The sequence below is a fragment of the Microcaecilia unicolor genome, chromosome 1 (genome assembly GCF_901765095.1).
Source record: "Microcaecilia unicolor chromosome 1, aMicUni1.1, whole genome shotgun sequence".
Lineage (NCBI taxonomy): Eukaryota > Metazoa > Chordata > Amphibia > Gymnophiona > Siphonopidae > Microcaecilia > Microcaecilia unicolor.
The window spans coordinates 10,303,617-10,325,067 of NC_044031.1; the positions used below are offsets into that span (position 1 = coordinate 10,303,617).

A 21,451-nucleotide genomic window follows, 5' to 3' on the forward strand; every position below is an offset into this window, starting at 1 on the left:
CAATCCATTCCCTGCTGTAGCCCCTCAGGCTCTTCTTCCTCATTCTCCTCCCCTCACACAGCAGCTGCTGCTCTTCTTCCTGATTCTCCTCCCCTCAGTGGCAGGAGGTGGGCAGCAGGGGATGCAGTGCCAGGCAATGCCACACACACAGAAGAGGAAATGAGCCTGGCACTGCTCAGTCCATTCCCTGCTGTAGCCCCTCAGACTCTTCTTCCTCATTCTCCTCCCCTCACTGGCAGGAGGTGGGCAGCAGGGGATGCAGTGCCAGGCAATGCCACACACACACAAGAAGAAATGAGCCTGGCACTGCTCAATCCATTCCCTGCTGTAGCCCTCAGGCTCTTCTCATTCTCCTCCCCTCACTGGCAGGAGGTGGGCAGCAGGGGATGCAGTGCCAGGCAATGCCACACACACACAAGAAGAAATGAGCCTGGCACTGCTCAATCCATTCCCTGCTGCAGCCCCTCAGGCTCTTCTTCCTCATTCTCCTCCCCTCACTGGCAGGAGGTGGGCAGCAGGGGATGCAGTGCCAGGCAATGCCACACACACACAAGAAGAAATGAGCCTGGCACTGCTCAATCCATTCCCTGCTGTAGCCCCTCAGGCTCTTCTTCCCGATTCTCCTCCCCTCACACAGCAGCTGCTGCTCTTCTTCCTTATTCTCCTCCCCTCACTGGCAGGAGGTGGGCAGCAGGGGATGCAGTGCCAGGCAATGCCACACACACACAGAAGAAGAAATGAGCCTGGCACTGCTCAATCCATTCCCTGCTGTAGCCCCTCAGGCTCTTCTTCCTCATTCTCCTCCCCTCACTGGCAGGAGGTGGGCAGCAGGGGATGCAGTGCCAGGCAATGCCACACACACACAAGAAGAAATGAGCCTGGCACTGCTCAATCCATTCCCTGCTGTAGCCCCTCAGGCTCTTCTTCCTCATTCTCCTCCCCTCACTGGCAGGAGGTGGGCAGCAGGGGATGCAGTGCCAGGCAATGCCACACACACACAAGAAGAAATGAGCATGGCACTGCTCAATCCATTCCCTGCTGTAGCCCCTCAGGCTCTTCTTCCTCATTCTCTTCCTGCTTTACCAGACTCTCACTTTCTGCTTCCTGACATCTCTTTACCTTCTCCTTCCTCTCTCCCTATCCCCTTCCTTTCTGGAGCTGCGGAGAAGGGCAGGATAATGGCCCTTGGGATTTGCGCTCAGCAGGTAGGAGACTGGCATGAGGTGGGCCGTAAGAGATGCAGTGCCAGGTATGCAATGGGGTAGATAGGAGAGAGAGCTTTAGGCATCTTTACTGTGTGTGTGTGGGGGGACAGACTGACAGACAGTCATGGGATGTGTGCGCACTGGGTGGAATGGCAAAAGATCTGGCAGAGGAGGTGGGGATGCTGGAATGAGGGAAAAGAGAAATAAAGCTGGGGGGGGGGGGGAAGAGCTTATCCTTCTTAGGGAGGGGTTTCGTACTAGTTGGAGACTGAGAATGCTGTGTGGGGGGGGGCGGGGGGGAATCAAGCCTCAGCTGGGAGACAGCTTAGGTGGAATCAGTCCTGGAGCACAGAAGAGCCGGGTGTTTATGCCGGAGGAATTCTACACAAAACATATTATACTGTAGATAAAGCTGAATTTTTTTTTTAATGTATGCAGTTACAACCCCAGAACAAAGGCATGAGGGAGGCAACATGTCATGAGCACCTCTCCATGGCCCTGAGTTTATTTCTGGTTTGTGTTTCAGATGCGTGTGACGTTTGAGGACATCGCTGTCTCTTTCTCCCAGGAGGAGTGGGAGTATTTAGATGAGGGGCAGAAGGAGCTTTACAGGGAGGTGATGAAGGAGAATTATGAAACCCTGATCTCCCTAGGTAAGAATTGCTTTGTCTGCATTTTCTTAAGAGGAACAGCGTCTGATTTAATAGAACTTTGTCACATTTTCTGTACCTTCTGCACTTTGAAGTCTGATCAGAATGTGTCTCGGCTCTGCTGAATGTCTTAGGGTGCCTCAGTCCTGATCCTCACACTTATCTTAAGACCTTCCTGTGTGCTACAAGTTTCCTCCTCTTCCAATCAGAGAGAGATTTTCCTCTAGTTCTTGTATCAAGACTGAAAAAAGGTCCAGAGCATCACAAATACTCAGTACTTGGATGTGTTAAAGTAGCTGCTGAGACCAGTCAAAAGTGTGGTGCTGTGTTCATTGATCATTGCCTCAGCTTTTGACACTGTGAAGCTGCAGAATTGTCTCCAGGATCAACACATGATAAGAGGTAATACAAGAAATCATCATTAATTGCTGATTTCATGTGTTAACTAAAGCGGAGTGTACCAGATCATGACAAGGATCAGTCTTTGTTCCTGCTCTTTTCAACATTCATAGAGCGGGTCTTCCACAGTATTGGGTACGAAACATCTGTGTTTGCCAGTGAGTTGTTATCCTCCACACCAGCAGCTGTTTGGAGGGCACCCAGGTGTCATTATGGAAATACTAGCGTAACTTTATATCATCATGCCTTAATGTATAGGCAGTTACAGTTAGACCAGCCATAGACCTGGCAGGTGTCTAAATATCTCTCTTCTACCTTCAGGCTCAAGTTTATTCAACTGGTGTTAAAGAAATTCTGTTATAAATAGACCATTCTCACCAGACATTCATTATAAATCATTATTAAAAGTTTCTTCTTTTTTTATATAAAAGTTTTGTATACGCAGTGCTCAGTAATTGCTATTGTGCTTCTATACCACAACTGCCCACCAACATCACAGCACTGTGCCTGCCTTCCTGCCTTTGGTTTTACGTATATCGCTTTTTTTTCAACGTAACAGCTGTTATTCTTAAAGCAGGATTTAAAGTACTTAGCTTCAGGCCGATGTGCTCAGTGCCCGGGTCAGTAGAGCTGACGCTGATTGCTTATCACCTCAGTGCTTTTATGTTCTGTTGTCTCATGTTAAAACCCCTTTCCCTTCGTTGTTCCCAACGTGAAGCCAATCATGAAGCCACGTTTCACCTTAACGGCGTCTTCAAGGGAATTAATCTACAATACTTTAAAGAGAGAAATTTTGTATAGGGTGTCTAAATATGACTGCAACTGTAAGTTACACACAAAGCTGGGAGCCCCGCCCGTGCTCTGACCATGTGTAATGCCCCCTTGCAATTACACGTATAATATTTATACGCACATTTATAGAAGAGTGCTTAGGGTGCCTACGTGAGTCAGTCAAAGTATCTTTCTATTTATGTGTGCCAGGATGCAGCGATTATAGGGTGAGGAAACTAAGAACTCCGATTCCTCACTTCTTTGAAGGGTACTTGTAGTGAATCTAAGATTTGTGTGATCCGCTTGTTCTTGGGAGGGAGGGGGGAAGGGAAGGGGGTGAGGTTGGAAGGTGGGGGATTGGGGGGGGGAAGATTGAAGGGGATTAAAGTTGATATGGTTAAACTTGATGACGATTTTTGTATACAATCTTTCTGTACATTTGGAACGTTTGGAATCCAATGACATCTCTTATAAGGAATTATTGGTGTTAGTCATCAATAAAATAAAACATGTTATCAAGATATGAAATAAATCATCTTCTGCCAATGTTAAAAAAAAAATATCAAAATGAGGCTTGTGCAGATAGAATCCGACAGAGCTCACGGGGATGGGGGACAGAGTTCACGGGGACAGAGCAGAGCTCACAGGGATGGGGCGGGTACAGGGACAAATTTTGTCCCCGCGTCATTCTCTAGTTTGAGTTCTTTCAGTATCCTAGGATGTATACCATCTGGTCCAGGTGATTTATCGCTCTTTTAAGTTGTTGATTTGGCTTTGTCTATCTTCCACAGATTTCTTTCAGTTCCTCAGCATCATCACCCTTGAAACCATTTCTGGCATAGGTAGATCTCTTACATCTTCTGTAAAGACTGAAGCAAAGAATTCATTCAGTTTCTCCGCTATGGCCTTATCCTCCCTGAGTGCCCCTTTTGCTCCTTCATGATCCGACCAGGGACGTAGCCACGTGGGGCCATGGGGGCATGGGCCCCCACAGATTTAGTCCTGGCCCCTGGTTTTGCTAGCTTCTTCAGCGCCGGTCTCCGGTGCGTTCGCTGATCTGTGCTGCTGTCTTCTTGAGTCCTGATGTCGCAGTTCCTTTAAGTGAAACCGAGCATGCTCAGTTTCACTTAAAGGAACGTGCATGTGCGCCACGTTCGCTGATCTGTGTTTTCGTCAGGAGGAAGAAAACACAGATCAGCATGCTCAGTTTCACTTAAAGGAACGTGCAGGACGTCAGGACTCAAGAAGACAGCAGCACAGCACAGATCAACGAACGCGCCAGAGACCAGCGCTGAAGAAGACTTCGGCTGGCGGGGGTTGGGGACCCCCGTCAGCAAAGGTACCTTGTGGCGCCGGCCTGGCGGCTGGGGGAGGTGGGCTAAAATGTTCCCCCACCACCACCTTGGGCTCTGGACCCCTCTCTCGCCGAGGTCTGGCTATGCCCCTAGATCCAACCACATAGTTGGTTTCCATTTTATTTTATTTTTTTAATTTTTAGAAGTCTTTATTGAAGTATGGAATACAGAACAAAAAGAAAAATACGTTCAATTCAACTCAGCTCATATCAATACAAGCTACAATAAATGTTTCACCATTGACAGTCTTGAAAAGATAATGAAATTCTGTGTCCACTTAAATTTAGATCAAATTACACTTCAAAACATTTTTGATTTTATTATTAACCCTATCCCCCCCCCTTATCCTACCCCCTCCCGAGCCTTGTTCCCTTCATCAAACACTTGCATTCAAAAAAGGTTTCCAGGCTTTTTCCCACTTTGGCAAGATTTTATGTTTAATCGCTGTCAATCTCTCCATCTCACAAATATATTTCACTTTCGTAATCCAGGACAATTGGTTTCCATTTTAAATGATCTACTAAATAAACCTAAACGTGGAACTTGGAAACATAATCTTGTGTGAAGGCAAGGCCCTATATTTTTTGTCCTGTCCCATACAAAAACTCTGAGCTCTCAAGACTAACTCCATAAGGACAAACCTTAATGTGTGGTTCACTTCATTACTATCTAAAACAAAAACCTGTTTCTGTACAGCCTGTAGTTGTCTAATATATGTTGTGACAAGGCTACATCCCCGATGTATAGAGTGAAGCAGCAGAACCATGAACTACATATCCCAGAATGCATTTCCAGTCCTAGCAGTGAGATCCCAGGGGATAGACAAGCTGGCTATATACCGTCTCTGACCACAAGAGGGAGGGTGAATGAAGGAGCCAGTTCCCGGGACCAGCAATCTGTATATCATGCTGCCCACCTGTAATAGGGAGGGGTGGGCTGAGAAGCAGGAGGAGGATTGGATGGAAGAGGGAATTAATCAGCCTGAGCAGGGGAAGAAAGCAGAACGGAATGGGAGCTTGAGAGCTGAGGAAGGCAGCCCCTGAAGGTTTGGAACCTTGGGGGAATTTATTTTGGTCTAAACCCTGCTTAAGTAGAGAAGCCTGGTTTTCTTTTGGGGAAACCCTGAGTGGTGGGGGAATTACTACCCTGTTTTGAAACCTGATTATTGTGAGAACCTCTGAAGTTGGAAGGCTTGTTTATGAAGGAGGGCTGCCCACCTCTTTAACATTGCTTTTGACTCGTAACCACTTGTAACCACTCGCCTCCACCTACCCTCCTCTCTTCCTTCCCGTTCACATTAATTGATTTGATTTGCTTACTTTATTTATTTTTTGTCTATTAGATTGTAAGCTCTTTGAGCAGGGACTGTCTTTCTTCTATGTTTGTACAGCGCTGCGTATGCCTTGTAGCGCTATAGAAATGCTAAATAGTAGTAATAGTAGTAGTAGTGGCTGCCTGATGGGGAAGAGGGGTTCAGTTCAGGAGGAGAGGAGCAGTGCAGGCTGAAAATCCTTGGGCAAGACAGGTCCCTAAAGAAGTGAAGCAGGCTGAAATAGCTTGGGTGGAAGGAAGTCCCAAAAGTATTGAACCTCCTGAAAGTAAAGGCTGCTTGGTGATTAACACTGTCTTGAGGGGAAATCCTGCTTGTGGGACAAGTACTATTTGTTTGCTACTGACTGAGACCACAAAAGCAGGGATTTCCAAAGGACTAATGCATTCCCCTCCGGGAAGGGGGGCAAAGTCTTTGTGTAATTGGCTGATGCACTAAGCAAGGCAGAACAGCCCTGCCTGAGAAGCAAGTCTCTACTCTGGAGAGACGTTTTGTTTATGAATCTGGAAAATAAAGGAATGTTTTTGGAAGTATTTCCTGGTGGCGGTTTTGGGAAGTTCTGGCTATTCAGGGGAGGCAGCTTCCTCCCCCCATACTGGAGCAGCGGGCCCGTTTACAATGTGATACTTGCTTCTATTGAAAACCACAAATCAAGCCTCCTGCATTGACATGAGATCTCAATGTTGTTTTCACCCAGCTGCCAAAACTTCCTTTGAGCCACTTGATATCTGTCATCTGAAGCACCTGACATGGAAGGTCTTGCTTTTGGTGGCAGTTGACTTTATCTTTTTTTTTTTTAATTTACAAGAAGTCTTTATTAATACGTGAAAATTTTACACACCAGAATTAAAGTACAACCATAGCATTATAAAGTTGCTAATCATACCCAACAAACAGACATATTGTATACTTATTTCTCCGCTAAACATGTCGCAATTCTAGACTTCACATTTTTCAAAATATTCCCCCCCCCCTACAAAAACAAAAACAAAACAAAAAAATCCCCCAGGATACCTACTTAAGAGGTAACCCCCCCCCCCTACCCCCCCTATACATTGCTCATCTATAGATATTTCAAACATGTCCAAAAGTCAAATTACACCAGTAATCCTATTTATATTCTCATACCCACAGGAGCCCAAATTCGTTCCTATTTAATCAATTGTTTACGTTCTTTTGCTTGCAATTTCTCCTGTTCTGCAATATATCCAAGCAGTGTTCTCCACTTCACCAGTGAAGGACTATTGTGTTGTTTCCAATCTCTCGCTATTATCAATCTGCCCGCACAAAAACAGTGCTTTGCTAAAATCCTGCCTTCTTCCTTAAGTCCCACGATGTGTTTATGGAACAGATACACTGCAGGATCCCATGGTATATCCATTCCCACCCAATTTTGTACCCGTCCCTGAATAGCCCTCCAAAATGCCTTTACCTTTCTACATCCCCACCAAAGGTGACCCATAGTACCTTTTTGATCACAATCCAGCTTATAATTGAAAAAGAAAAACGCCTATATTGCGACCCAAATCGGGAGATAGACGTTTATCTCACAAAAACGAATAAAGCGGTATAATCGAAAGCCGAATTTGGACGTTTTCAACTGCACTCCATCGCGGATGCGGACAAAGTTGATGGGGGCGTGTCAAAGGCGGAACTGGGGCGTGGTTATCGGCCGATCAGAGATAGGCGCCTTTCGCCGATAATGGAAAAAAAATATGCATTTTTAGCGAGAATTTAGGGCACTTTTCCTGGACCCTGTTTTTCCACGAATAGGGCCCCAAAAAGTGCCCTAAATGACCAGATGACCACTGGAGGGAGTCGGGGATGACCTCCCCTGACTCCCCCAGTGGTCACAAACCCCCTCCCACCACAAAAATATGCCGTTTCACAACTTTTTATGTTCACCCTCAAATGTCATACCCACCTCCCTGGCAGCAGTATGCAGGTCACTGGAGCAGTTATTAGGGGGTGCAGTGGACGTCAGGCAGGTAGACCCAGGCCCATCCCCCCCCACCTGTTACATTTGTGCTGGTAAATGGGAGCCCTCCACACCGCCCCCCAAACCCACTGTACCCACATGTAGGTGCCCCCCTTCACCCCTTAGGGCTATAGTAATGGTGTAGACTTGTGGGTGGTGGGTTTTGAGGGGGATTTGGGGGGCTCAACACCCAAGGGAAGGGTGCTATGCACCTGGGAGCTCTTTTACCTTTTTTTTTGTTTTTGTAAAAGTGCCCCCTAGGGTGCCCGGTTGGTGTCCTGGCATGTGAGGGGGACCAGTGCACTACGACTCCTGGCCCCTCCCACAAACAAATGCCTTGGATTTATTCGTTTTTGAGCTGGGCGCTTTCATTTTCCATTATCACTGAAAAACAAAAACGCCCAGCTCACAAATTGTCGAATAAAACATGGATGTCTATTTTTTCCCAAAATACGGTTCGGTCCGCCCCTTCACGGACCCGTTTTCGGAGATAAACGCCCATGGAGATAGACGTTTTCGTTCGATTATGCCCCTCCACGTCTCCAGCACATCTGGGACATTGTGTTGAACATGTGATGTAATCGTACTGGGGTAAGATACCAACGATATAGTACTTTAGTGATATTTTCCTGAATATTTACTGCTGGGGAGATCCGTACCGATCCTCTTTCCCAGGCAGTTACTTTATCTAACAGAATGAATGAGCCTCGGGCTTCAGTAACAGATCCACCTTATACAAAGTTTTTCATGTTCACACTTCCTAAGTTCCTTCCTAAGGTAATAATATAGCAACATAGTAAATGAGGGCAGATAAAGACCTGTACGGTCCATCCAGTCTGCCGAACAAGATAAACTCATTTTACATGGTATGTGATACTTTATATCTATACCTGAGTTTGATTTGTCCTTGCCTTTCTCAGGGCACAGACCGTAAAAGTCTGCCCAGCACTGTTCTTGAACTTTCCATAATCTATTCAGTCACGATCAGGGCGTAGACCGTAGAAGTCTGCCCAGCACTGGTTTTGCTTCCCAATTACCGGTGTTGTCACCCAATCTTCACTAAGATTCCGTGGATCCATTCCTTCTTAACAGGTTTCCTTTGTGTTTATCCCATCCATTACCGTTTTCATCTCCACCACCTCCCGTGGGAGGGCATTCCACGTATCTACCACCCTTTCTGTGAAAAAATACTTCCTGAAATTATTCCTGAGTCTGCCCCCCAAATGTCGGAGTTCAGTCTTAATCAGTCAGTAGTTCTTCCAGAACATCCTAAGTGAGTATATACACACATAATGCAATGTTGCAGAAATCATGTTACGTTGTCTGATAAGTGTGTAATCTGTGAATATTTGTGGTAGACTGTAAAATAGTATTGTCACGAAACGCCTAGCCACCTGCCTGGGGTTACCCAACGACCATTTAGAGGGTCTATCCCCAGCACAGCTCAGGTCTGCCTGTAGCTGCTGCTTGTGCTCTACACTAGCACCCTCTTCCCACCGACTGGGTCACAACCGCCTTTGAGTGAGTCTCCCGCTCTCAAATTATCCCCAGTGATTTCTAGGTTACTGGGGCCACACTCTGAGTGGTCCCACAGTTCCCAGAAAGTACTCAGAGACCCAACAAACATCAGGATTATTTATCAGTCCAGAGAGGCAGAACAAACAAACAACTGTGTTTATTCTCAGAACTTGGAACTGTGGGGAAAATAAAGTGCAAATAGTAAACAGTAACAAGTAACTGAATAATGGATCAATTAGAAAACTAACTAAACATTTACATACTTCCTAGAAAGTACCTAGGGAGATCAGGACATATAGAGCTGTTCACTAGTTATCAAATATAACTGGTTTTATTTTTAACAGGACTTAAGCAAAGAGCTCTCTCTTCTTCTGGTCTGAAACTGAAGCAACAGCCAGCATCTGCTGGGTAATTTCAAACTCCAGGCCAATGAGAACCCAGAATAGTCAAGTTTCAAATAAAAACTGGTTATATCTTTACAGGCACTTCCTATTATCTGTGCTGACTAAAAGAAAGAGAAGTCAGTCCTCTGTAACAGCTTTAAGCATAACCATGCATCATCTGCTGGCCAAACAGGAGAAATACACTTCAGCAAAGCAAACACCCACAGAAGGTGATCTCTCCACAGGGGAACAGACAAGCAAGCAAACAGTGGATCCAATAAAGGTCCTCTCACAATGAGTTTGTTCCTGAACAAGGTCTTTATTTAAAACTGCACAAATGACCCGACACGTGACGTGTTTCAGCCGTAAAAGCCTGCGTCAGGGGTCCAGTAGTCTCTGATGCAAAATGATACCTTGTTGGTCAGATGAAAAGCATATATACTGCTAACAGAGATATCTGCTAATTTGCTTTCCTTTAGTCCCTCCGGACCGGGCCACATCCCTCCCTTCAGATATCTGTGTTTACAGAGGTAAAGAGAGATTTCTTTGTTTGGAGCTGTGTTGCTAGTTTGTAGTTTATTTCAGTTGTCAAATATAGCTGTTTTACGGGGCTTCAGCAAAGAAGTTTCTCTGTCTCTTCTCCCGGGCTGAAACTGAAGCAACAGCCAGCAACTGCTGGGCAATTTCAAACTCCAGACCAATCAGAGCCCAGAACAACAACGTTTGAAAGAAGCTTGTTTCACTACAGGCATTTCCTTTATGTGCAGAATGCAGGAAAATATCCAATACATTTTACATGCTTAAAACACACTGTTTCTTCACAAATATCAAGAAATATCTAAGTTTATAAATGTAAAGAAATTTGTACTGCTTTGGTTGAAAGTAATCTCTGACGTACCAGACACGCAGATAGTTAGCACTTAGATGTAATTGACGAAAGGATGACAGAGGGAATGTAACAGACTTTTATAAAATGAAGGTGTGGTCGAACAGTTAATTAACTTTTCAAATAATACAAAAGCAAGAGGACTCTCCTTGCAATTAAAGAGCAGCAGGTTGAGAATTCCGGTTGTCCTGATTTTGCCGCGTCTAATTCGAACAGACGTTTTAGCCATCAAGAAGAAAGTCACAGTACAATAAATAAAACATCGATTACGTTTACTCAGACAAGGCAAGACCTGGACAACCACAACATGACGCCCACCACGGAAGCCTAAGAGAGCGTAGAAAGGTTGTTTTACCTGCAGCTCATAATTAACCTATGCATTGTACCAGAGGATGTGGAAAATGAACCATGAGAAATAGATCTACTTTTTGGGATCTGCCAGGCACTTGTAATCAGACTGGGCAGTTGGAGACAGGATCAGGACTCCGATGGCTGTTATACCGATGTGGAAAGACCAACAAGGAGCTTTTAAATATCAACTTGAGTGACATTATCTATTCTATCTGCACCTCTGGTAATCATCCGCATGGATATGTTGTATTTTCTGCAGCGAGGGGAATGTAAAGGGGTCTGTGTATTACTAAGGAAGCATTTTACAAATGTCAGTGGCGCTTGAGGTCTTACTGTCCGCTCTTTAGCATTTTAACGTAACGGTAATTGGTCAGTGTATGATTGCCGCCAAATGCACCTACACCGCGGGCCCACGTTAGAAAATAGAAAAAAAATTTTTGACGTGGAAAATGGCACACGGCAAACTCAGAACTACGCCGGTGATACATTTGGATTGCAGCATTTTGGACCTCTTATTTTTTACTAGTAACGAAGGCCCGTTTCAAATCGCAATGAAACGGGCGCTAGCAAGGCTCCCCTCCGTCCCTTTGTGTCTCCGTGTGTCGCCGGCCCCCCTGCAGCCTCCGTGCGAATGTGCTGTGACCCTGGCCCTTTTGGCACACCCCCCAGCGTCCGTGACCGTTCCGTTCCCCCTGATGTGTGTGTTGCCAGTGCACCCCCTTCCACCCCCACTGATGTCGTCGCTGCCGGCGCTCCCCCCCCTCTCCGAAGGCCCCCCACCCCACTGACCTGCCAAAACAGAAGATTTCAACGTCATGTGAATGCCCCTGCAGTAGGAACCGATAGAGTAACGTGTGTTCCGCCCTCGACGTCATCACGTTTTGACGCGAGGGCGGAGCAGAGCTACAGTGCAGTACAACGTTGGAGCTGAGAATGTGCTCCGCCCTCAACGTCATAACGTTTGACGCGAAGGCGGGGCCCACAGACTTTGATTTTGTGTGGCTTCAGAGCTTCGAACTTACGAACCTGGCTTCAGTGACATCAGTGCAAATAGAACATTGAGGGTGAGTTTTATATATATAAATTACTTTTCCTACAATGATACTCAATGCTCTTTTTTTTTTTTTTTTAATTTAGAACAAGAGGAGCCTAAAAACAGTAATACAGAGACATATAACTGGAAGCTCAGTGAGAAGCCTGAAGGGGGATGTGAGAAAAGATCCAACAAGGAAGAAAAGTTTACAAAAAATGCAAAATTCCACCAAGGAAAGAGATTAGTTTCAAGTACCAAACATCAAAAAAGCTTTAGTCAAGAGGAAGCAGTCACAGATCTTCAAAAAGCTCAAAATGGTGAGGAATTGGACACTTCTGCTAAATCTGAAAAAATATTTCGCATAAAGGCAACTCTTTCAAAATACCAGGAAATCAAGAAAAATGAGAGATTATATACTTCTGCTGACAGTGGAATAAGTGCTTGTTGGGAAAAAAACCTCACAATGCACAAGAGACTTCATTCAGTATTGAAACCATTTACATGTACTGAGTGTGGTGACAGTTTCAATCAGAAGGGAGCACTCATTAGACACTGGATAATCTGCACAGGAATGAAACTATTTACTTGTACTGAGTGTAATAAGAGTTTCAGGCAGAAGGTAGATCTCACAGAGCACCAGAGAATCCACACAAGAGGGAAGCCATTTACATGTAGTAAAAGCTTTAAGGTAATGGGAAATCTGACCATACACCAGGGAAGACACACAGGTGAGAAACCATTTACATGTAGTGAATGTGGTAAAAGCTTTAGTGGAAAGGGAACACTGGTCAGACACCAGAAAATCCATACAGGAGAGAAGCCATTTATGTGTAGTCAGTGTGGTAAACGTTTTAGCGTAAAAGGAAAACTCACCATACACCAGAGAACACACACAGGTGAGAAACCCTTTACCTGTAGTGAGTGTGGTAAAAGTTTTACTGCGAAGAGAACACTGACCATACACCACAGAATCCACACAGGTGAGAAGCCATTTACATGTACTGAGTGTGGTAAAAGCTTTAGTGACAAGAGAACACTGACCATACACCAGAGAATCCACACAGGTGCAAAGACATTTACATGTACTGAGTGTGGTAAAAGCTTTAGTGAGAAGAGAACACTGACCATACACCAGAGAATCCACACAGGTGCAAAGACATTTACATGTACTGAGTGTGGTAAAAGCTTTAGTGAGAAGAGAACACTGACCATACACCAGAGAATCCACACAGGTGAGAAGCCATTTACATGTAGTGAGTGTGGTAAAATCCTTAGTACAAAGGGAAAATTGATGATACACCAGAGACTACATACAGGAGAGAAGCCATTTACATGTAGTGAGTGTGGTAAAAGCTTTAGTGTAAAGGAAACACTGATCAAACACCAGAAACTCCATACAGGAGAGAAACCATTTATGTGTAGTGAATGTGGTAAAAGCTTTAGTGTAAAGGCAACACTGATCAAACACCAGAAAATCCATACAGGAGAGAAGCCATTTATGTGTACTGAGTGTGGTAAAAGCTTTAGTGTAAAGACAACACTGATCACACACCAGAAAATCCATACAGGCGAGAAGCCATTTACATGTAGTGAGTGTGGTAAAAGCTTTACTGAGAAGAAAACACTGACCATACATCAGAGAATTCACACAGGAGAAAAGCCATTTAAATGTAGTGAGTGTGATAAAAGCTTTAGTAAAAAGGAAAGACTGATCATACACCAGAGGACACACACAGGTGAGAAGCCATTTATATGTAATCAGTGTGGTAAAAGCTTTAGCATAAATGGAAAACTAACCATACACCAGAGAACACACACAGGAGAGAAGCCGTTTATATGCAGTGAGTGTGGTAAAAGCTTCAGTTGGTGGGAAACACTCAAAGTACACCAGAAAATCCATTTAGGAGGGAAATAATTTACATGCAGTGAGTGTAGTTAAAGCTTTAGTGACAAGAGAACACTGACTGTACAACAGAGAATCCACACAAGTGAAAAGCCATTTACATGCAGTGAGTGTGGTAAAAGCTTCATTCATAAAGGAAAACTTAGAAGACATAAAAACAACCATTTAGGAGTGAAACCATTTTCATGCACTGAGTGTGGTAAAAGTTTTAATGAGAAGGGAACACTTACCAAACACCAGAGAATCCACATAGGAGTGAAGTGATTTCTATTTTATGAGTTGCAAAAGCTTTAGTAGGAAGCAAACACTGACCACACACTAGAAAACCCACACAGGACTGAAACGATTTACAGGTACTGAATGTGGTAAAAGCTTCACTGGGTAAGGAAGACATATAAGACACCAGAAAATCCAATTACCCAGTGAATCGTATGGAGAGACGGAAGATCCTGAGGCAGGAACAAATGCAGTCTGAGAACAAGAAAATGTGGCAGAAGCATCCAGATCTATTTTCCATCATGTTGAGAGCTAAAGGCTTCATCGAAAAGAATTTCCAAACACACCTTCATAGGTTGCCTGTACATGTTACATTTTATGAACGCCAAAGGGAAGCTCTGTGTGGTATGATGGAAATTCTACAGTGAACGTTAGCAGTAAATTTGAGGGACTGAGATCCTACTCCACATACCCTGGCCTAGGAGTGAGGTTCATTCCTGTCATAGTATGTGCAAAACTAACTCATCTGGAGAAATTGCCCTGAGTGAAACTATATATATGTACCGAGTGTGGTAAAAGCTTTTGATAGAAAACATACTTTCCATTCCACCCATAAATCTCCACAAACATGAAATATTTTATTCGTAGGGGTGTTTTAGCATTTAGCATCCACTAAATCCAGTAGTGCACCTTAGTAAGAGAAATCCTATATATATACTAACCCCCCTGTTTACAAAGCTGCACGGCAATACAGATAGGGCTGTGTCGGTATTACTACACTGACAGCCGCTAATGCTGTGTTAGAGGTTTCAGTTTTAAAGTACACACAGTGCAGAAGTCATTCAGAAGTGAAACCATGTGCATACACTGAGTGTGGTAAAGCCTTTTTATTATTATTATTATTAATTATATTTGTGACCCGCGCTTTCCCACACATAGCATGTTCAATGCAGCTTACATAGTAAATAGAATTACAAAGTCTTGAAGGAGAATTTTACAATTTGTAGTAAACATAGTAGAAGTGGGGTTTTGAGGATATGTAAATTGAGCATGGAGAGGTAAACAAAGATAGGATGAGCAAAAGGAGAAGAGATTGGGAGGGGTAAGGAGTAGGAAGGATGGAGAGGAAGAGATTGAGGAATGAGCATAAGGAGATTGTGAGACATGGTCAAAGGTATAATAATCATCGGGGCAGGAATCGTGGGTGGGCTTAAAAAGTTAAGTTGGGTCATTAGGGTAAGCTTTCTTGAAGAGATGGGTCTTCAACATTTTTCTGAATGGTAGATAGTCGTTGATTGTTCAGAATGTACAAATACAGTGGGAAAGATAAGGGTTACTCCAGGAATTGTACGTGGATCAAGCCTGGACACATGAATGGTACAATCGACAACTCATAGCTGGCTGTGAAGTGCTGGTGGCAGAAAAGTTTTGTACAGAAAGGCATAGCAAGGTGGCACATCTCATTCATCGGGAACTCTGTAAACTCTTGAGTATTTTTTTTCTTTCTTTCCTTTTCTCTGCTTATTTTGTATTTTTATTTCAAAATGTTTTTTTATGTAAACTGTCTAGAAGCAGCACTGTGTACTGGAAAAGCATTGGGATCATGATCCTCAAAAAAAAAAAATGAGGGAAAACAAAGAGGTTATGATAACCTGGAATATCCCCATCCTGATCAATAAAACCTGGATGGAAAAAAAAACTGGCCAGAGTGATAAAAGGAAACATCAGAATAACACTCATTATAAAGGTGTCAGTCCTGAGCGATTACTTTGTGAATTGCATGGAGAGAAAGAAGATCCTCCAGTATCAAGAAATGCAGATAGAGACCAAGAAAATGTGGCAATAAACTATGCAAATATTTCCCATCACTTTGGGTGCCACAGGCTTGAGTGAAAGAAATGTTCAAACACACCTTGATAATTTGCCTATACGTGTCTGGCACAATGGAAGTAGTAAGGTGGGTGTTAGGAGTAAATTCAAGAGACTGAGATTGCAGTCCATACACTGTAGCTTAGGAGTCAGTTTCATTACTGACCCTCGCACCATCCATCTCCCGTCCCACAAGGCGTACTAATCCCCAGCCCTGGCTGACCCCTTGCACCCGATACCTTTGCTCCTGCGCCCGATCGGCTGAACACCTCTGGAGGAAATCTCGCACCCATACTGACTTCATTCACTACAAATTCATGCTATCCTTCCAGTCCTCCCTATTCCTCGCCAAACAGGACTATTACACTCAATTGACAAATTCCCTCAGCTCTAACCCTCGTCGTCTCTTCGCCACCCTTAACTCCCTCCTCAAAGTGCTCTCCGCTCCCACCCCCACCCCCTCACTCTCTCAATCACTGGCTGACTACTTCCGCGACAAGGTGCAGAAGATCAACCTCGAATTCACCACCAAACCATCTCCTCCTCTTCACCCTATAGCCCACTCCCTCAACCAACCAACCCATGCCTCCTTCTCCTCCTTTCCTGAGATCACCGAAGAGGAAACCGCCCATCTTCTTTCCTCCTCGAAATGCACCACCTGTTCCTCGGAGCCCATCCCCACCAACTTACTCAACACCATCTCTCCTACCCTACCTGTCCCTCCAACTATCGCCCCATTTCCCTCCTACCCTTCCTCTCCAAGATACTTGAACGCGCCATTCACAGCCGTTGCCTTGATTTTCTCTCCTCTCATGCCATCCTCGATCCGCTTCAATCCGGCTTTCGCCCCCTACACTCGACAGAAACGGCACTATCTAAAGTCTGCAATGACCTGTTCCTTGCCAAATCCAAAGGTCACTACTCCATCCTCATCCTCCTTGACCTATCTGCCGCTTTTGACACTGTTAATCACAATTTACTTCTTGCCACACTGTCCTCTTTTGGGTTCCAGGGCTCTGTCCTCTCCTGGTTCTCCTCTTATCTCTCCCACCGCACCTTCAGAGTACACTCTCATGGCTCTTCCTCCACCCCTATCCCGCTCTCTGTTGGAGTTCCTCAAGGATCTGTCCTTGGACCCCTTCTTTTTTCAATCTACACCTCTTCCCTGGGCTCGCTGATCTCATCTCATGGTTTCCAGTACCATCTTTATGCTGATGACACCCAGCTTTACCTCTCCACACCTGACATCACTGCGAAACCCAGGCCAAAGTATCGGACCTGCCTATCTGACATTGCTGCCTGGATGTCCAACCGCCACCTGAAAGTGAACATGGCTAAGACCGAGCTTATTGTCTTTCCACCCAAACCCACTTCTCCTCTCCCTCCACTCTCTATCTCTGTTGATAACACCCTCATCCTCCCCGTCTCATCTGCCCACAACCTCGGAGTCATCTTCGACTCCTCCCTCTCCTTCTCTGCGCATATCCAGCAGATAGCCAAGACCTGTCGCTTCTTTCTCTATAACATCAGCAAAATTCGCCCTTTCCTCTCTGAGCATACCACCCGAACACTTGTCCACTCTCTCATTACCTCTCGCCTTGACTACTGCAACTTACTCCTCGCTGATCTCCCACTTAGCCATCTATCCCCCCTTCAGTCCGTTCAGAACTTGGCTGCACGCCTAATCTTCCGCCTGGACCGATATACTCATATCACCCCTCTCCTCAAGTCACTTCACTGATTTCCGATCAGGTACCACATACAGTTCAAGCTTCTCCTACTAACCTATAAATGCACTCGATCTGATGCCCCTCATTACCTCTCTACCCTCATCTCCCCTTACGTTCCTACCCGTAACCTCCACTCTCAAGACAAATCCCTCCTCTCAGTACCCTTCTCCTTCACCGCCAACTCCAGGCTCTGCCCTTTCTGCCTCACCTCACCCCATGCTTGGAATAAACTCCCTGAGCCCATACGCCAGGCCCCCTCCCTGCCCAACTTCTAATCCTTGCTCAAAGCCCACCTCTTCAATGTCGCCTTCGGCACCTAACCACTACACCTCTATTCAGGAAATCTTGACTGCCCCAACTTGACATTTCGTCCTTTAGATTGTAAGCTCCTTTGAGCAGGGACTGTCCTTCTTTGTTAAACTGTACAACGCTGCATAACCCTAGTAGCGCTCTAGAAATGTTAAGTAGTAGTAGTAGTAGGCGTGGAGTTGGAAGATGATCAAACAGAGTGTAGTCAGGAACATGAGGTCTTTGGTTTCCTGTACCCCTTCCAGGACCCTTAGGAGCACTGGGCGGTCCTGCAGTGAAAGAAATAAACTTGGGTTGAAGTAAAGGAATAACTGCTGCCTCTGTAGGTGGCAACTGGGAAGGAATCAGAGCTTCAGGTGGATAAGGGGAGTCTCAGCCTGAAAGCAGGAATCAGAGCAGGGGAAGCCTGTTCGAGGCCGAGGTGCAGCCCTGCGAGGTGCATCACTAAAAGAAGCACAGACTAAAGGGCCTGTGCAGGGCCAGGTGCTAGGGTCTGTGGCACCCCCTTATCAATTGGTGCCCCCCCCCCCCCCCCCCCCCCCCCCCGGTCCAGCATCTCCTTTCTCTCTTCTCCCTCCCCCTTCTACCCACACTGTCCCCTTTTTCAGCCCAGTGCCTTAAAAGCCTCGGCAGACATTCTAAATACGGCTGGGCCGTCCGCAGCAAAGAAAAGTGGAGAGCACCAGAGATGGAGTAGCAGCAGCAGTGTTATCTGATTGGGGTCTGAACCCCTCTCAACTTACCTCTTTCCTGGGGTCAGCTTCTTAGCTGGCTTCTGTTTCTTTTCTCTGTCCTTTCTGAGCTGGCTCTGTCTCTCTGTGCTGGCAGCTTCCAGCAGCATGGCTCTAATTGTTTCACTACACTGCACCTGTGGGTATGTTGCCTGAGTTGCTCTAACCTCTCTTTGGTGTACTGGCTTCAAGTGCTTCACAGTGTTGCATTGGTGGGGTTGGGGCCTCTCTGGGTCAGTGTGCTTTTGCCTAGGTCTAGGGAGTGTGACATCATCAGGGAGGGCCTTGATAAGGAAGTGGTGTTGTTTCCTTCAGAGCCTTTGCAACAGTGGTGTTGCTTTAGGTAGGGTGGTGCAGTGTGCACTTCTGACATTGTGTCTAGGGTCCCTGCTTGCTTTTGCTAAGGTCCAGGTTAGTGTTAGTGCAGTGTGCACTGGTGTCTATGTGTTTAGCTTTCCTGCTTTTCCCTTTGGTTCCCCTGCTTTTCCCTCTTGGTTTTGGAAGCATTGCTATGTGTAGGGCTTTGGAAGCTCTGTGGCTATTAGAAGTACTCCTGGGTTTGGTGTTGTTAGGAACACTGCAGAGTTTGCTGTTAGAAGTACTTCTGGTGTTTGTGCTATTGGGAGCATTGCAGTCTTTGCTGTTGGTGTTTGGTGATTTAGAAGCACTTTTGGCTTATGTGTTAGCTTCCCTGCTTTTTCCTTGTGGCTCCCCTGTCTTCCCTTTTAGTGCTAGGAGCTCTTCTGGTTGCTTGCCAGAGTAGTGCTTAGGAAGCAACTTGTTAGTTGTATCTAGCTTGCTAGAGCAGTGCTTAGGTAGCTGGTTAGTTCTGTGTTTAGCTTATTAGTGTAAAGCTCTGCTTGTAGCTTGGTGCTTAGTAGCACCTGTGTTAGCTTTGTGTTTAGTTCCCTGCTCTGTTAGTCTAGGGCTGAGGAAGTCCCTTTCTTGAGCAGGGATTAGGAGCTCCTGTTTAGTATAGGGCTTAGGAAGTCCTTTTGTCAGTTTACGGTTAGGAACACTCCTGCTGGTTTAGGGCTTGGGAGCACATAGATCAGTTTAGGGTTAGGAGCACTTCTGTTTCCAGTCCTGGTCCCTATGTCATCCGGTATCTAGTAAGTCCTGTCGGCTACTCGAACCCAGGAGCTCAACTCTTGGGGGGGCTTAGTAGCTAAGTACAGGTGAAGCTGTTGGACCAGTCCAGTGTGCTCCAGTCCCGTGTTCCGGTCCTGTGTCCTCCAGTCCGGGGGACCAGTCCAGGGTGTTCCAGTCTGGTGTGCTCCAGTCCAGTGTGTTCCGGTCCGGTGTGTGTTCCAGTCCTGTGTCCTCCAGTCCGGGGGATTCCAGTCCATGTGTTCCGGTTCGCTGGGCAGTGCCTGCAGTCCCTGTCGGTGTGCTTACCCAGTGTTGGTTGGTGGGTTTTGCCTGCTGCTGTCGCTCCTCGTCAGCAGCCCAAGGGCTCACGTTTGCTCCAGAGCCCGGCCCTGCGGGCTCTGAACCTGAGAACCTGACAAGCAGGCAGAAAAGAGTGGGATTCTTTCCTGCCCCCGCAGCCGCAGAGACCACTACACCACTAGGGCGGGCGGCAAAGTAGTACTACACAGGAGGGGGGGTGGCAGTCTCTGGCGCCCCCCCTGCCATGCATACTGCGTTAACCGTGTTCCACCAGCCCTGGGTCTATGCTTGAAGGAACTGGATGGATATTGGGAGTAACAGGTGCAGCCTTGGGATTATTGCTGGCACAACACGATGGGTAATGTAAATATGTCTGGAGTGGAGTGGATGAGATTATCACTAATGATCTTGGATGGCCAATACAAATAAGGAGTTCGGGTGCAGAAGTTCCAGTAACGTTATTTGCATTAAATAAAACCTTGGAGTGAAGGGTGGGTTTTGGTGGCGAGAGCGAGGACACTTGCTCCCAGAATGGTAAAGTGCCTTTGTGAGAAGAGTCTGTCCCCAAAGTCCCGGATCGTTAACCCATTCCCAAGCTCAACTGTAGGCGACATGGAACTGCGAGTGTGGTGTGGACGACCCCCCTGTGGAACTGTGGTGAAATTTAGCTTGTGGCCCGGGTCTGAGCATGCTGGAACTGATTGGGTGCGAGACCCGGGTTACATATAGAACAGTTTAGAAAGATGAGCAGATAATACGGAGTTTATTACTGCTGTTTTATTGGCTACAGTAAGTTTTTTATGCTGTTTTAGTGATTTTCAATTGTATTTCATGATATACAGCTGCCTCTGGGAAGCTTACAAATCAAAAAGCTGAAATATTAAAAAGAAACCCACACATAGACAGTCATGAGCATTTGCTATCTTTTTTGTCATCAAAAATAAAGGCACAAGGCGCTGAACTGAAATCAGCAATACATCAATGCAATTAACAGAGCAAGCTCTGGTGGACTGACAAACACATCTTGAATATAACCCTCCCGCTTTCACAGACTTCTCAAACATTTGGCAAAATCCCAACAACCCCCTTACACCCCCCCCCCCCAATCCCCTCCTAACAAAATTAAACCTCATAAGTTTGCTAGCATTTGCAAGTGTTTTGGACAAACCAATATGGCGACAAGCTCCACACACTGACTTCAGCCCGTATAATTGGCTAGATAGGCTCATGCCGTCTCCTGTTAAACCAACCTCCTTCGCAAATGCCATTCAAAACTCTAATGTAGTCCTGCCCAATTGAAACGCTACTCCTCCGCATGCATGGTTACATATGCAGTACATAGTAACATAGTAAATGACGGCAGAAAAAGACTGCACGGTACATCCAGTCTGCTGAGGTGGAAGGAGGTGTTTCAGAGAGCTCTGCAGACTTCCAGTGGGAGG

At 45.8% G+C, this 21,451-nt stretch overlaps 1 protein-coding gene across 1 annotated transcript; it reads left to right on the plus strand.

Moving 5' to 3' along the window:
• The first annotated feature begins 1,774 nt into the window (after nt 1-1,774).
• Nucleotides 1,775-14,267, plus strand: LOC115462950 (gastrula zinc finger protein XlCGF26.1-like). Its single transcript, XM_030193059.1, has 3 exons — nt 1,775-1,858; nt 11,964-13,007; nt 13,176-14,267. The coding sequence occupies exons 1-3, from the start codon at nt 1,825-1,827 to the stop codon at nt 13,772-13,774; spliced, it is 1,677 nt and encodes a 558-aa protein (XP_030048919.1). The 5' UTR covers nt 1,775-1,824; the 3' UTR covers nt 13,775-14,267.
• Nucleotides 14,268-21,451: the final 7,184 nt, after the last annotated feature.

What these genes read in the sequence shown, in the direction of transcription:
- LOC115462950 (XM_030193059.1), top strand. Translation starts at nt 1,825, where the DNA reads ATGAAGGAGAATTATGAAACCCTGATCTCCCTAG. An exon ending in TGAAACCCTGATCTCCCTAG is followed by an intron (nt 1,859 to 11,963) that starts GTAAGAATTGCT and finishes TTTTTAATTTAG; the next exon opens with AACAAGAGGAGCCTAAAAAC. An exon ending in ACACCAGAGAATCCACACAG is followed by an intron (nt 13,008 to 13,175) that starts GTGCAAAGACAT and finishes GACTACATACAG; the next exon opens with GAGAGAAGCCATTTACATGT.